At 39.4% G+C, this 14,597-nt stretch overlaps 1 protein-coding gene across 4 annotated transcripts in view; it reads left to right on the top strand.

Annotated features, from left to right (window-relative positions):
• FOXJ3 (forkhead box J3) overlaps positions 1-13,700 on the top strand; it is a 141,754-nt gene extending 128,054 nt beyond the window's left edge. For all 4 annotated transcript variants that reach the window (XM_041738118.1, XM_041738114.1, XM_041738116.1 and 1 more), the window contains 2 exons: positions 8,489-8,596; positions 10,663-13,700. In XM_041738118.1, the coding sequence (XP_041594052.1) occupies positions 8,489-8,596; positions 10,663-10,778 (224 nt within the window). In that variant the 3' untranslated portion in view covers positions 10,779-13,700. The remainder of the gene's footprint in view (positions 1-8,488; positions 8,597-10,662) is intronic.
• Positions 13,701-14,597: the final 897 nt, after the last annotated feature.

Here is a 14,597-nt window from a genome sequence, read left to right as displayed (position 1 = left end):
ATTTTACTGTGTGTGAGGTGGTATCTCATTGTAGTTTTGGTTTGCATTCCTTGATGATTATTGAATATCTTTTTATCTGCTTATTGGCCATTTTTGTATCTTCTTTGGAGAAGTATCTTTTCAGGTCCTTTGCCCATTTTAAAATCCGGTTTGGTTTATTGCTGAGTTTTAGGAATTCTCTATTCTTTTGGATATTAGCCCTTTATCAAATGCATGATTTGTGATTATTCTTTTTTTTAAACAAAAAGATTTTATTTATTTATTTGCAAGAGATATATATATATAGAGAGAGAGGCAGAAACAGAGGGAGGAGAAGCAGGCTCCATGCAGGAAGCCCAATGTGGGACTCGATTCCAGAACTCCAGGATCATGCCCTGAGCCGAAGGCAGATGCTCAACCACTGAGCCACCCAGGTGTCCCATGAATATTTTCTTTCATTATTTTGTTTTCTTTTTTACTGTGTTGATAGTGTCTTTCAATGCACAATTTTAAAATTTTTCAGGAAGCCCAACTCATCTTTTTTTTCTTTTGTTGTCTATGAGTTTGGTATCCTATGTAAGAAATCATCACCAAATCCAGTGTCATGAAGCTCTTGCCCTATGTTTTTGTCTAAGAATTTTATGGTTTAGGTCTTAAATGTAAGTCTTTGATTTGACCCATCTTGAGTTATTTTTTGCATATGACGTTAGATTCAGATCCAATTTCATGCTTTTGCATATGGATATCCAGTTTTCCCAGCATCATTTGCTGAAAAGATGGTCCTTTCCCCCATAGAATGGTCTTGACACCCTTTTAAAAAATCATCTGACCATATATGCAAGAGATCATGAGTTCATTCCTGGGTTCTCTGTTTTTTGTTTTTGTTTTTTTTTAAAGATTTTATTTATTTATTCATAGAGAGGCAGAGACACAGGCAGAGGGAGAAGCAGGCTCCACGCAGGGAGCCCGACGTGGGACTCGATCCTGGGTCTCGAGGATCACACCCCGGGCTGCAGGCGGCACTAAACCGCTGCGCTACCGGGGCTGCCCTGGGTTCTCTGTTTGATTCCAGTGCTTGTAGTATATTTGCCTTTGTGCCATGACCACACTGTTTTCAACTATATTTTTGTAGCAGGTTTTAAAATCCAAAAGTATGAGTCCCCCTGCTTTGTTATTTTTGTTCAAGATAGTTTTGGCTATTCAATGTCTCTTGAAATTCCCTATAATGTTTTAGGATGGGATTTTATGTTTTTGTCAAAAAAAAAAAAAGGAGTTTTTGATATGGGTTACATTGACTCTGTAGATAGCTTTGGATAGCATTGACATCTCAACAATATTGTTTTCCAGTCCATGAACATGAAAAGTGTTTCCGTTTACTTATGTCGTCTTAAATTTCTTTCAGTGATATTTTTGTAGGTTTTTTTTTTTTTTTTAAGATTTTATTTATTTATTCATGAGAGACACAGTGAGGCAGAGACACAGGCAGAGGGAGAAACAGGCTCCCTGTGGGGAGCCAGATGCGGAACTTGATCTCAGGACCTGGGATCATGCCCTGAGCCAAAGGCAGAGACGCTCAACCACTGAGCCACTCAGGTGCCCCTACTGTTGTAGTTTTAATTGTACAAGTCTTTCACCTCTGTGATTAATTCCTAAGTATTTTTTATTGCCATTGTAGATGGAATTGTTCTGAAAATTTCCTTTTCAGGTTGTTCATTGTGTAAAAATGGAACTGATTTTTGCATGTTGACTTTGTCCTACTACTATGCTCAATTTACTTTATTTTTGGATAGTTTCTACATGTAAGATCTTTGGAGGTTTCTACATATAAGATCATATTTGTGAACAGAGATAAACATTTTCCTTTCCGATTTGGATGCCTTTTCTTTCTTTCTTGCCTAGTTGCCCTGGCTAGAACTTCTAGTAGTATGTTGACTAGAAGTGGACATCCTTGCTTTTTGTTCATGATCTTAGAAGTAGAGCTTTCAAGTCTTTCACCTTTGAACATGGTGTTTGCCATGGGATATTCATAGATGGCTTTTATTATGTTTAACTAGTTTTAGTCTATTCTTAGTTTGTTAAGTGTTTATTATGAAAGGGTGATGACTTTTGTCAGTTACTTTTTCTACATCAGTTGAGATGAGCATGTAGGTTTTTTCCCTTTCATTCTGTTAATGCAGCGTATTACATTGATCACTTCATATGTTGAACTATCCTTTTCTATTCCAGGAATAAATCTCACTTGGTCGTCATGTTTAATCCTTTTAATATGGTATTGAATTAATTTTGCTAGTACTTTGTTGAGGATTTTTGGATCAGTGTTCATAAGGGATATTAGTCTGTGGTTTCCTTATAGATGTCTTTGTCTCACTTTGGTATCAGGCTAATTTTGGCCTTATAGGATGAGTTAGGGAGTGCTCTCTGTCTTTCAGTTTTGGGGAAAAGTTTGAAGTTTGAGAAGGATTGGTGTTATTTAAATGTTTGGTAGAATTCACCAGCAAAGCCGTCAGGTCCTGGGCTTTTTTCTTTATTGGGATATTTTTGATTACTGATTCAGTGTTACTAGTTTTAGGTGTATTCAGATTTTCTATTTTGTTGTAATTTAGTCTTGGTGGTTTTTATGTTTCTAGGAATTTGTTCATTTCATCTAGGTTATCCAGTATGCTGGTATACAATAGCAAATGATGCTATTTCCTTCCCCCTTTTCTGGATCCTGTTCTCTTTATAATCAGTTGTAGTGTCCCCACTTTCATATCTAATTTTAGTTACTGTTTCATTTATCTCTGTTCTAATCTTTATTATTTCCTTCTTTCTGCTAGCTTTGGGTTTATTCTGTTCTTCTTTCTGTAGGTCCTTAAGTTGTAAAGTTAGGTTGTTGATTGAGATCTTTCTTGTTTTTTAATGTGCTTGTAGTTACAATTTTCCCCCTTGACACTACTTTTGCTATTCATCCTCTTGTCAGAGAAGATGCTTAGTATATCTATCATTTATAAACTACTGAGACCTAATTTGCAGCCTGACATATGGGATATGTCCCATGTGCACTTGAGAAGAATGTGCATATTGTTGGGTAGAATGTTCTGTACTTGTTAGATCTAGTTGGTTCATTGTGTCACGTCCTCTGTTTCCTTATTTTCTTCTCTCTGGTTGTTCTTTCCATTTGAGTGTGGGGTATTTATATCACCAGTTATCATTGTAGAGTAGTTAATTTCTTCTTTCAGTTTTGTCAGTTTCTGTTTCATTTGTTTTGCTGCAGTCTGTTATTAGATGTGTAAGTGTTTATAATTTTTCTGTACTGAACCTTTCATTGATACATAATGTCCTTCTTTGTCACCATTTTGATTTAAAGTCTATTTCGGGGGCTCCTGGTAGCTCATTTGGTTAAGTGTCTGCCTTCGGCTCAGGTCATAAAGTCCTGGGATCGAGCCCCATATCAGGCTCGGTGGGGAGTCTGCTTCTCCTTCTGCCTCTGCCTTTCCCCCTGACTTGTGCTCTCTCTCACTCACTCTGTCTCTCTCAGATGAATAAACAAAGTCTTAAAAAAAAAAAAAAAGTCTTATTTTGTCCGATATTAGTCTCTACTTCCTTTTGGTTGCCTTTTCCATCCTTTCACTTTTCATTCTATTTGTGTCTTTGGTCCTAAAATGAGGCTCTTATTCTTACTCATTCTGCCAATTTCTCTTGATTGGAGAATTTAACCCATTTATGTTTAAAATAGTTACCAATAAGGAGTGACTTGTCATTTTGCTGTTTATATATATATATGTATATATATGTATATATATATATATATAGGCTTTCTTGTCCCTTAATTTTTGCACTACTGTAGTCCTCTGTGTTTTGCTGATTTTTTTGTAGTAAAATGTTTGAATTTTTTCGTATTCCTTTGTGTTTATTGTATATAGCTCTTTGTAGTTACCATGGGGATTGGGTTTACCATCCTAAAGTCATAACACTCTAATTTGAATTTATATCAGTGTAACTTTTATAACATAAAAAACTCAGCTCCTTTATAGCTCCATCTCCGTCCCTTTTGGTTGTTGATGTTACAAAGTCACATCTTTTACATAGTGTGCCCCAAAACCTATATTAATAATTCCTTTAAATGCATTAGTCTCTTAAATTATATAAAAAAACATGTGGAGTTAACAAATGAAAGTTTTAATAATACTACTTTCTAGACTAACATTTATTTATTTATTTATTTATTTATTTATTTATTTATTTATTTATTTATTTAAGATTTTATTTATTTGAGAGATGGGGGTGGCAGGCAGAGACACAGGCAGAGGGAAGAGCAGGCTCCATGCAGGGAGCCCGATGTGGGACTCGATCCCGGGTCTCCAGGATCACGTCCTGGGCTGAAGGCGGCACTAAACCACTGAGCCACCCGGGCTGCCCAGACTAACCACTTTTAGAAAATATATTAGTCTCTTCAGTCATGTACAAAAGAAAATGTGGAGTTCTAAATTGTTGCTACAGTAATACTAACTCTTTGGATTGCTTGTGTGTTTACCTTTATTGAGTTCTTTATTTCTCCATACAGCTTTGAATTACTATTTTATTTCACTCTATTGGACTCCCTTGAGCATTTCTTGGGAGGGTAGATCTAATGGTAACATACTCCTTTAGCTTTTATCTGCAACTGTCTTAATTTCTCTCTCACTTTTGAAAAGGAAAATTTTGTTGGGTATAGCAGTTCTTGGTTGACAATTTCTTTCAGCACTTTGACTAGATTGTTCCACTGCCTTCCAACTCCTTGTTTTTCATGAGAAATCTGTTGGTATTCTTACTGTGGTTCCCTTGTGTGTGACAAGTCACTTCTCTCTTGTTCCTTTCAAGATTGGCTCTTTATCTTTGGCTTTTGAAAATTTAATTACACTGTGTTCCTTGGTGTGGGTCCCTTGGCTTCATCTTATTTAGAGTTTATTGAGCTTCTTGGATATTGCCATTCTTCTTCCATCAAATCTGGGAAGTTTTCAGCCATTAGTTTTTCAGATATTCTTTGTGTCCCATCCCTCCTTCTGGGACTCCCACAGTGCATAGTTGATCTGTTTGATAGTGACCCACAGGTCCCTTAGTCTCTTGTTTAATTTTTTTCTATTACTTAGTCTTAATAATTTTCATTGTCGTATCTTCAAGTTCACTGATTCTATCTTCTGCCTGTTCATATTTTCCTTTGAATCCTGTTTTTTTTTTTCTTTCCCATTTCAATTATTGTATTTTTCAGTTCTAGAATTTCTTTGTTATTTCTTTTTAGGTTTTCTATTTATTGATATTTTCAGTTTATTCATACATTGTAATGATGACTTTTTCTACATCTCCTTTAGTCTTTGAGCATCTTAAAGACACTTGTTTTAAAGTCTTTGTGTAGTGGATCTGCCATCAGATCTTTTTCAAGATCTTTTTCTGTTGATTTGTTTTTGCTTTGAATAGGGCATACTTTTCTGTTTACTTGTATGCTTTGTGATTTTGTTGTTGAAAACTAGATCCTTGGGCAGCCGCAGTGGTTCAGCAGTTTAGCGCCGCCTTTGGCCCAGGGCATGATCCTGGGGCCCGGGATCGAGTCCCACCTCAGGCTCCCTGCATGGAGCCTGCTTCTCCCTCCGCCTGTGTCTGTCTCTCTGTGTCTCTCACAAATAAATAAAAAAAATATTAAAAAAAAAAAGAAAACTAGACACTTGAATCTAATAAAGTGGTACCTATAGAAACCAAATTCTATCCCTTCCCCGGGGTTTGCTGTTTTTTAATTATTTTGTCTCCAGTTTTTGTTTTCTTGATGGCTGCAAGGTATCCTTGTGCTAAGGTTTGCTCTAAGGTCTTCTCAGGTCTTCTCTGAGTCTGCTTTTTTTCTTGGCATAGGTGGTCACTTTTTAATTTTCTCAGTATATGCAGTTGTTTTTCAGTGTCCTAGCTTTTACTCTCTGTCTCCTGGAAGGGTAAAAAGGAAAAATAAAAGAAGGGGGAGAGGAGGCAGTAGCTCCCCTTTAAAGCCTCTGGAAATCAGTTCAGTTGGAGGGGACAAGCTTGCAGCATTGGTGGAAGGTGCAACAGTGGCCACCCTCCTTTGTGTCTGCATCTCTGTGATCAGAGCACAGGTCCCCAGTAGTTGAAGCACAATGGCCTTTTAGCCCACATTGGCTCCTCCTGTAAGCTGTATGAGTTGTTCCAGGAACATGTACACAGCTGCCTACCATGCGGTAGAGATGGATGGCTAGGTGATGGCTGTTGGGCTAAGAGTTGAAATTGACCAAAAGTAACTGCAATTTATCCTCTAAGCCATCCTCTACAAATTGTAAACTCTCAGCAGACTTCCAGGGTTCCAAAGTTCCAAAGGCTCTAGGGTTTTCTGTTGTACTGGACAAAGTCTACCAGTGTAGCTTTGTCTAGGTTGGAAGAGAGGTTCCTGGTGCTGCCTACTCTACTGTCTTCTCAGAATCCTCCCTATATCTGTTTTTAAGTATCAAGTTCTGTATAACTTGCCATATATTTTCACTGATTTGCTTTCTTCCATTTCATCTTTTTATCTCTTCTTGTACATAGACGGCTTATCTTCTTTGATCATCTGATAGGTTTCAAACCTATAGTTTTCCCTTTCAGGATACTTTGACTTTTCCAACTTGTATTAAATCCCAGAGGTGTACCGTCCCTTCTGTCTTTTGTCCCTTGGTTGGTTTTCCTTTCCTCTTTTCTTTCCCTGTTCAACCAAAATAACGAAGTTAGTTCTTCTAAGTGCTGCCATGTTCTCTGCAGATCATCTCAGATCATCTCAGCCAGCCTTAAAATGCTAATGTGGGGGGTGGGGTACCTATGTTGCTTACAGATTATTGCCTCCAGCAGATCAGGAAGTTCTAGGAAGACCGATAGAAGGATGTGTGGGTCAGTCTTAAGAGAAGATTATTTCAAGGGCCATGGTATATGTTAGCCAGTGGCTCCCCCTTTCTGGAATTGTAATGCTTTTCTTCAAGTTTGTGACCTAAATTTTTAAGTAAGGTCCAGTGTACCTTTTGGTTTTGGAACTTGGCATTTGTGGTCATGGAAAAAGCACTAACCATCTGCTGTCCCGTGTGCATGTGGCCAAGCACCTCTTCTGGATTCTTTCTAGACTGAGATATCATAGGTTACTTTTGTTTTTGTTTTTGTTTTTAAGATTTTTAAAATTTTTTTATTTTTTATTTTTCCTCTAAGAAAATACTAGAGCTACAATTTAGTATAACTCTTCTCTCTTTTCTTCCTAAATCTTATGTAAATTGATCAAAGAGCTTAGTTTTGACTGTAAACTTTACTATAAAAAGGCATGTCATCTTGGGAGGCAATGGCTAGAATTCAGAAGTGCAGGGTTCTGTTCCTGGTTCTGTCGCATTTTCTCTGTAGGTCTTAATGTCCTCATCTGCATGAATAGTAGGAGGCCTGAATCAGGCTGTCTCAGAGGCTATTTTAAGCCTGGACAGTCTGACATTCCACTGACAGGTAAGAACTTGTGAGCAGCCAAATAGAGTGTTCCTACCTTGAGTATCTTTTTACTTGCCTCTGGGAAATGGTTGCTGTTTTCTAGTTTGATTACAGCATTGCTAGAATGCAGTTGTAATATGTAATTCTAGACACAGTAGAATACCTAAGGGAGAAATAGCCTTTCCAGAATTCCAGATGTCCCATACAATGTGAGCCAGTGTTATGGTTCTTCTTCCCCAGGAGTAATGGGGGGCTGGAGGGAGCATATGATGTTTGCTCCCTTCCCTTTCTACTTTGCATTAGGATGCAGCATAATTGACATTTTAGAGCTGTTACACTTAATGGCTCCTGTCGACGAAAATATATTGAGCCTTCAGAAATGCCATTCAAATGAGATCTCTGTTTCCCATCTTCACACTTCTAAATAATAGATTTTTCATCAGCTTTACTTGATGTAGCTCTTTTAAACTTGTGCAAGCCTTTCCTGTCACTCTGTGCCTCTACTCATTCATTTTGTTAATCAGCTAGGGCACACATATAGGTCTTCTTTGAAAGTGAAAAAGTAAGGAAGAGAGGGACAGTGGTTCTTAGAGCCCATGATCCAGGAGAACTGGATGCTCACGCTAGCCCTGTCAAACTGATGTGCCTTTGGGCATGTCAGCTTAGTCTTTCTTTCTGTGCCTCAGTTGCCTCATCCATAAAATGGGGATATGCCCTGTCTTGCCCTCATTTTGGACTGAATGGAAGGCTCAGATTCAGATGATAACGTAGATATGAAAATGCTTTTGAACTATTATGAAGTGTAACAGCAGCAGTAGAGATGACTTGCCTGCAGGCTTTCAGACACAAAGAGGCAATGCCATAATTAGCATTAGTGTACTAACACTCAGCCTGGCACCACCTTTGGTATTAGCATCTGAAAGAAGTAATTTTTCTTTCTTCTTCCTTGCCTTACCTGCTTAGTTTAGTTTTAGGTAATAATTTTATTAAGGTCTTAATGCTTGACTTGTTTTATTTATGTAAGTCTATTTTCCTTCATTCTGCCTTTCAATCTGATTAGGAAATTTGTACATAGACTCCAGGCAAAATCTCCCTCCTTCAGTGATGCCGCCCCCTGGCTACCCTCACATCCCACAGGCACTCAGCACTCCAGGAACAACAATTGCAGGTAATTTGGGGTGTGTTGTGTTGCAGTTGGTACTCAGAGTGTAGTATGAAAAAAGACCTTAGCTGTCCCAGTGTGAGGCTGTTCAGGAGGGAGTGAACTCCCTGGTAAGGGAGGATGGGGTTGACAGTGTACAGTTACTTGGTTTTAGTGCTGGGTGAGGGGAATTAAGTGACATTTGGTATTTGGACCATATGACCTGAAGTCTCTTTGATGTTATGATTTTAATTATTGTCTTGCCTTTCTAAAGAGGTCCAGGGGCATAGGGCTTGTCCTGGGGTCTTAGGCATCTTTGAGGCTTTTTGACTTCGACAGGACTTGAACAGGCTTCAAGAACTTGTTTGATTAGCTCCTGTATATTCTGCTCCATTCATTCTCCTCATATCCCCCCCCCCCCCGGCCCCCCCAGCTCTAGTTTCTAAGGATGTCTCTTACAGAGGAGGTAAGTTGCAAGAGTCACTAGTTCATAAATGTTCCCCTGGGTTCCTGAATGCTGGATAAGTTACATTTATCAGGGCAGCAAAGGCAGGCATGCGGGTGGAGGTGGAAGGGAGCTTAAGGAGGATCTAGATGAGGAAATTCAGGCTCAGGAGTGGAGATAACTTACCCAGAGCCACCAGTTTTGCTAAAGGAACAAACCAAGACTCGAGTCTTGATAACTGGATTTAGAGTTTATTGTTTTCTCCACTTAGGCTGCTTGAGGAACAGAAAGGTCATGTGCAGGTGTGAATTTAAAACCCCCTCACCTAAAAAAATAAAACCCCCAACAAGTGTGTGCCAGGCAGTAGTGAAGGAGGAGTTGGGGCCAATTGACCTGTGCTTTGATGAATGTGCAGGAATAAGTGTTATCTCTCCTCAGCGCTCACCAGGAACCTGTAGGTGGCAAGATACTGTAGTTAAGACTCTGGAACTGGATTCCCAGAGTTTGTGTTCTGATGCTTTGCTGCTTGGTAGCTGCCTAATCCTCCTAGCTCAACCTCCTGGTCTGTTAAAAGGGAGCTCATAACACTATGTAACTCCTAGGGTTGGTTGTTAAGAGAATTAAACGAGGATTATACATAAATCACTTAAATTAGTGCCTGGCACATAGTAAGAAATTAATAAGTCAAAAAATAAATACAGGCATTTCTGCTACACTGTGATATATTGAAAGGCCTTAACATTTTATAAAATGGTGCATTAAAATATACAGGGCTTATAAGTAAAATAAGATTAGCAGCAGACTACTTGAAACTTTGTAATCAGATCAAGCAAAATCAAACAAAAACTGCAACAATCCAGGTTGCATGTTAATCCACAACATTAACAACATATGTTTAATTCCTAATAAAATAATGAATTCTGCAAGTAAATAGAAATTATCACTTAAGAGAAAAAGTCTGGCTTGGAATCGGGCTTGACAAAGCTGTGGAGACAAGGGCAGAATGCACCAAAATTGGGAGAGGACAAGCTGCACACAGCCACACTAATCTAAGAAGACTGAGTGTGGAGAGGGTGGGCATCCTATTTCTTCACTCTGGTCCACCATGGCTTCCTGCATTCAGCTGTGTCGATATCCTCTATGTTCACCCACTGTTACTTGATGGCACAAAAGTTAACTTGCTGAGAATTCAGGATGACCCAGTGTGACATCACACTGGTATGCTGACATCATTCCCCTTTTACCATTCTCATGGGAGCCGGTTCATGTTACTGGAACATATATTGATGCAGGACAGACTAAGAGAGAGGGTTGTATCAGCATTTGGACACTCTAGTGTTCTTTTTATGCCCTCCTTGCTACCTCTTGGAGTAACCAAACAGGCATATGTATTTGGAGGTCAAGTGAACAAAGTTCAAATCTATTCGCCTTCCTAGTTGTATGACCTTGGGTAACTTGTTCCATTCTTTTAAATCCAAGCCCTGCTATCTATAAAATGATCATAAGAGCCACCTCAGTGAGAGCTTCTGAGTGGACTAGGGAGTTAATGTGCACCAAGTGCCTGGCACAAAGGAAGCGCTCAGCTGATATTCATTAATTCCTTTTATCTCTACCCAAGTCACTACTGACGTTCCCTCCTTCCTTGCAGGCCATCACGGAGCCATGAACCAGCAGCACATGATGCCTTCCCAAGCCTTCCAGATGCGACGTTCTCTGCCTCCAGATGACATCCAGGATGACTTTGATTGGGATTCAATTGTGTAGAGCTTGTTTCTGCAAGGCACCAGACCCCAGCGTCACCTTTCTGTGCAGTGAAGGGAAAGGTTTAAGAGAATCCAGTTGAGAAAACAAAGTTGTTAATCACTTTACCGATGTTATCAAAATTTCTTTTGAAGACAATCAAAAAGATTTTGGCTGGATAACTTACTGCTTTTATCTGATCCAAACAAGTACTACATGTTTGTCTCCCTGCCAGCTGCCCTATGTAGCTCCTAACTGTTGTGTGATTTGAACAGCTTTTGCATATTTGTGTCAGTTTGATGTTGACCACAAGTGCCAGACTGATTTTTCAGACAGAGCCTATTTTGCTGCAAGCAGTTTATAGATACATATGTGTAAATATATGTACAAAAATTACTGAAAGGCTTCAATTTTTCTAATTGGATTATTACGTCTTGAAGAAAGTTACTGTGAGTTTTTATTCCTCATTAGGCTATTTTCTGCAGGATGCTTTTAACTGATGTAGGCAACTGAAAGGAAATAGATTTTTTCAAAACCCAATTCCCCTTATTTAATCTTTTTTTCAGAGATGTGGGTATTGAGTTCAACTCAGCAAGTCAAAGAACCCAGAGTTTGATACTCTCCAAACAGTCCAGAGGGGCATGTTGTTCCTGAGCAGCATAAAGAACTGACCAAATTTGTTTTGATGGTTGGGGGATTACAGAGTTTATGTTGTACCTTGTCAATGTCTGTTTTCTTAAATCTGCATTAGAACAGTTCTAAAATGTATTTGATCAGTTAGCAGCTGAGCATTGGTGGCTCTTTAACAAAATCATTGCCTCCATAGTCACCCATGTATTTATTATTCAAAAGTGTTATTTTAATATTTATTGCTACCTTCTGTGAATGCTCAGATTCTATTGGGTTCATTAAGGAGAAGTGTGGTGTCTGAAAGCACAGAATTGTTTTAGAGTTTACAGACAAGACAATCAGAGAGATTGTGTCATTCTCTTTATCATCGCTCGATTTACCATGTGAGTATATTTCTCTATCTTAGCATTCCTGCTGATTGAGACATATTAGCTAAATAGGATTTTTCTGGAATTCAAATCAGAGTTCATTTGGGCAATAGAACAGCAGGGCACTGTGTATAATGCAAGTTTCCTCACTTTCTGTTTAGGAAGCACTGAAAGGAGGATAGAGCCACACACAGATTTTATTTGCCTCAGTCTTCAGTGCAGAAACCCTTAAGTGGTCTGCTGTTTCTCTTGTCCCGTGTGTCTGTGTATGCATGACATTGGGTTACTTTCTTTGAAATGCAGTGTGCCTCATTGGGGTTTTTATTAGTTTTTTGTTTTGTTTCATATTGTATCATAGTTACTTTGCATGGATTGATTGTCTTAGTTTTATAATCAGTTTTATAAAAGTAACAAATGAGATTTTTTAAAAAATGAATAGGTTTTGAATTGGTTCTTTAGACCATAAAAAAAGGCAGAATTTCTTTCATTTATAATGGGGGAATGATACGTTCCATCAAATCAAGGAGTAATAACTGCTCACTGGTTGCTTTTTAGCATCTCTAGTCTCTTTATCAGCCATGCTTAAATCACTTTAATTAGCCTTAGTGATAATGTGGTTGAATGTTCTCTACTTGAACTAAACAGACATCTTTGTTTCTGTATGTGTGTATGTGAGAGTGTTTGTCAACGTGTGTGGGGTTTTTTTTTTTTTTTTTTTTTTTTTTTTTTTTTTTTTTTTGATGGAGTGTTGCCTTTAATGAATCACTGGGAAGCCAGCCATAGTAAAGGCTGGTGAGGTTGGGGAGAAAGGAAGGGCTTTATGTTCCTGTTGTTTGGACCCTGCTTGGCATGAAAATGGAAGCTCAGTTCCAGCCCCTTGGATCAGTGAAAATCGGAGGATTCTGGCAAGACCACCAACAGGGCCCCTCTTACACGGATTAGAGGCCAGATGAGATAGCAGCCTGCAGAGAAAAAAACTTGAAAAAATGGGGTGGGGGGGTTCAGTAGTCTGCTCAAGTCACTGTTTTCTAGATACCAAAATAGCTGTTTTGAAACTTTAAATTGCTTGGGTAGCAATGTGCACTTTAAACAATTTGGGTATTAGAATGCAGTCTTACATTGAATGATTTGAGTAGAAACCACTGATGAAGATTTTACAAATTCTGTGAAGCTAATTTCCCATTTGGCAATCATTTACTGATTTGCAGTGATCAATATTTTTATGAAAATTTAAACTTAACACAAATGGCCCTGGAGGCAGAGCCTCCACTCAGTCCCATTGCCCTCTTGTGATTCAGGTGGCCCAGGAGCCCAGGACAGGCCTTCGCAGCAGCCTCCAGCCAGCCAGAGCCACCTGGTGAGGTGCAGAGCATCCCCTCTAGTGGCTGTTTCAGTTGGTAGTTGTTAATACAGAGCAAGTTCTGTCTTGGGCTTAAATTGACTGAAGACTTTTGGGGAAAAGTAAAATAAATGCTTATAATCAAATGGGGGGGGTACTCTGTCCAGGAGAATAATCCGACTGGCATTTGTGGCAGTTTTTGAAATGTAAATGTATTCATGTGTGTTCTTGTAAATACATGTCTCTCAGATGTCCTTTGAAGTGGGAGGGAATCAATCCGGGGATTATTTCAAATGGAATAGAGTATTTTGATATTGTTCATTCAGAGGGTGATGTGTACATATCTATATTGTATATATGTGATGAAAATGCATTGGCTTTTTGTGCAAACACAATCTGCTCTCTGTACTGCTGTTGGACAGTCAGTGTTTTAATGTTTCTACAGTTTTGCTATTGCACGATTTCATATTTTGCCTCTATGATGAACGGCACCCATTCTTTGTAACTGTTTAGTGCTGTAAAGAAATACCCCAAGTGTCATTAGGATTGTTGCTGCCAGAACTGATATGCATGAATGGCACTTAAAATAAATATATTATGTTAACTCTATTCACAACACCAGTTGGCCTGTGTCATTTGCTATAATCGAGGGAGCAAGACTGGAGCCAGTCCCGATGCAGAAACTTGCAGACAGTCCTTACGGCCTTAGAGATTGTTGTCCCATGCTGCCTTTAGGAATATCTCACTAGCTCTGTGAATTTGGGGGACTGACTTAGTTTTTCTGAGCCTCATTTTCCTCATTTGGAATGCCTTCAAAATGAGGGGATAGTAATACCTTTCTCCTAGAGTTGTAGTGGGATTAAATTAACTAATGCATTTCAACATTTCGAACAGTACCTGGGCCATGAAAAAGCACTCAGCATGGGCCAAGTGCTGTGCTAAGTAGATACTGTTATCCTCATCTCCCAGGATGGTTCCGACTCAGAAGTACAGTGGCTTACCCAGATCCTTTATTGGAAGTGATAAGAGCTGGGTTTGAATCCGGGTCACTTGATTCTTTTACACCATCCTCTTTCAAGAAATTCCCCTACTCCCCGTGTCCTTGACCCCGTTCCTGCCCCCAGATTTGTCTTCCCAGAGGGCTACCACCCAAAGGTGAAAGTGGATCTTAACATTGGCTGAGCACACATACTCTGTCACCCTTCCTGTGAGAAAGCCATGACTCCTGCCTTTCGTGGGTGCAGACTTACCCAGGACAGGCAACGGACACCAGCCCAGGGGAACGGCCCGGGGAAGCTGCTCCAAAGGTGCACCCTGGCAAGGCAAGATTCTGGTGGTGAGGTGTTAGGTTATGCTGAGGGCTGAGGCAGTGGTCCAGGAAGGCCTCAGCCTAGCATGGGCTACTGGAGTTGAGTCCTCAGAGGGTCCTGAACAGACAGGAGAAGGTTTTTCCATTTATACTACTGCTCTGAGCCAGGCATGGACGCTAGACTACCATGGGGGGAA

This window comes from Vulpes lagopus, chromosome 23 (assembly GCF_018345385.1).
Source record: "Vulpes lagopus strain Blue_001 chromosome 23, ASM1834538v1, whole genome shotgun sequence".
In the NCBI taxonomy this organism is placed as follows: Eukaryota; Metazoa; Chordata; class Mammalia; order Carnivora; family Canidae; genus Vulpes; species Vulpes lagopus.
Note: the sequence above shows the minus strand (reverse complement) of the source record. Positions and strands in the feature narration are given on the sequence as shown.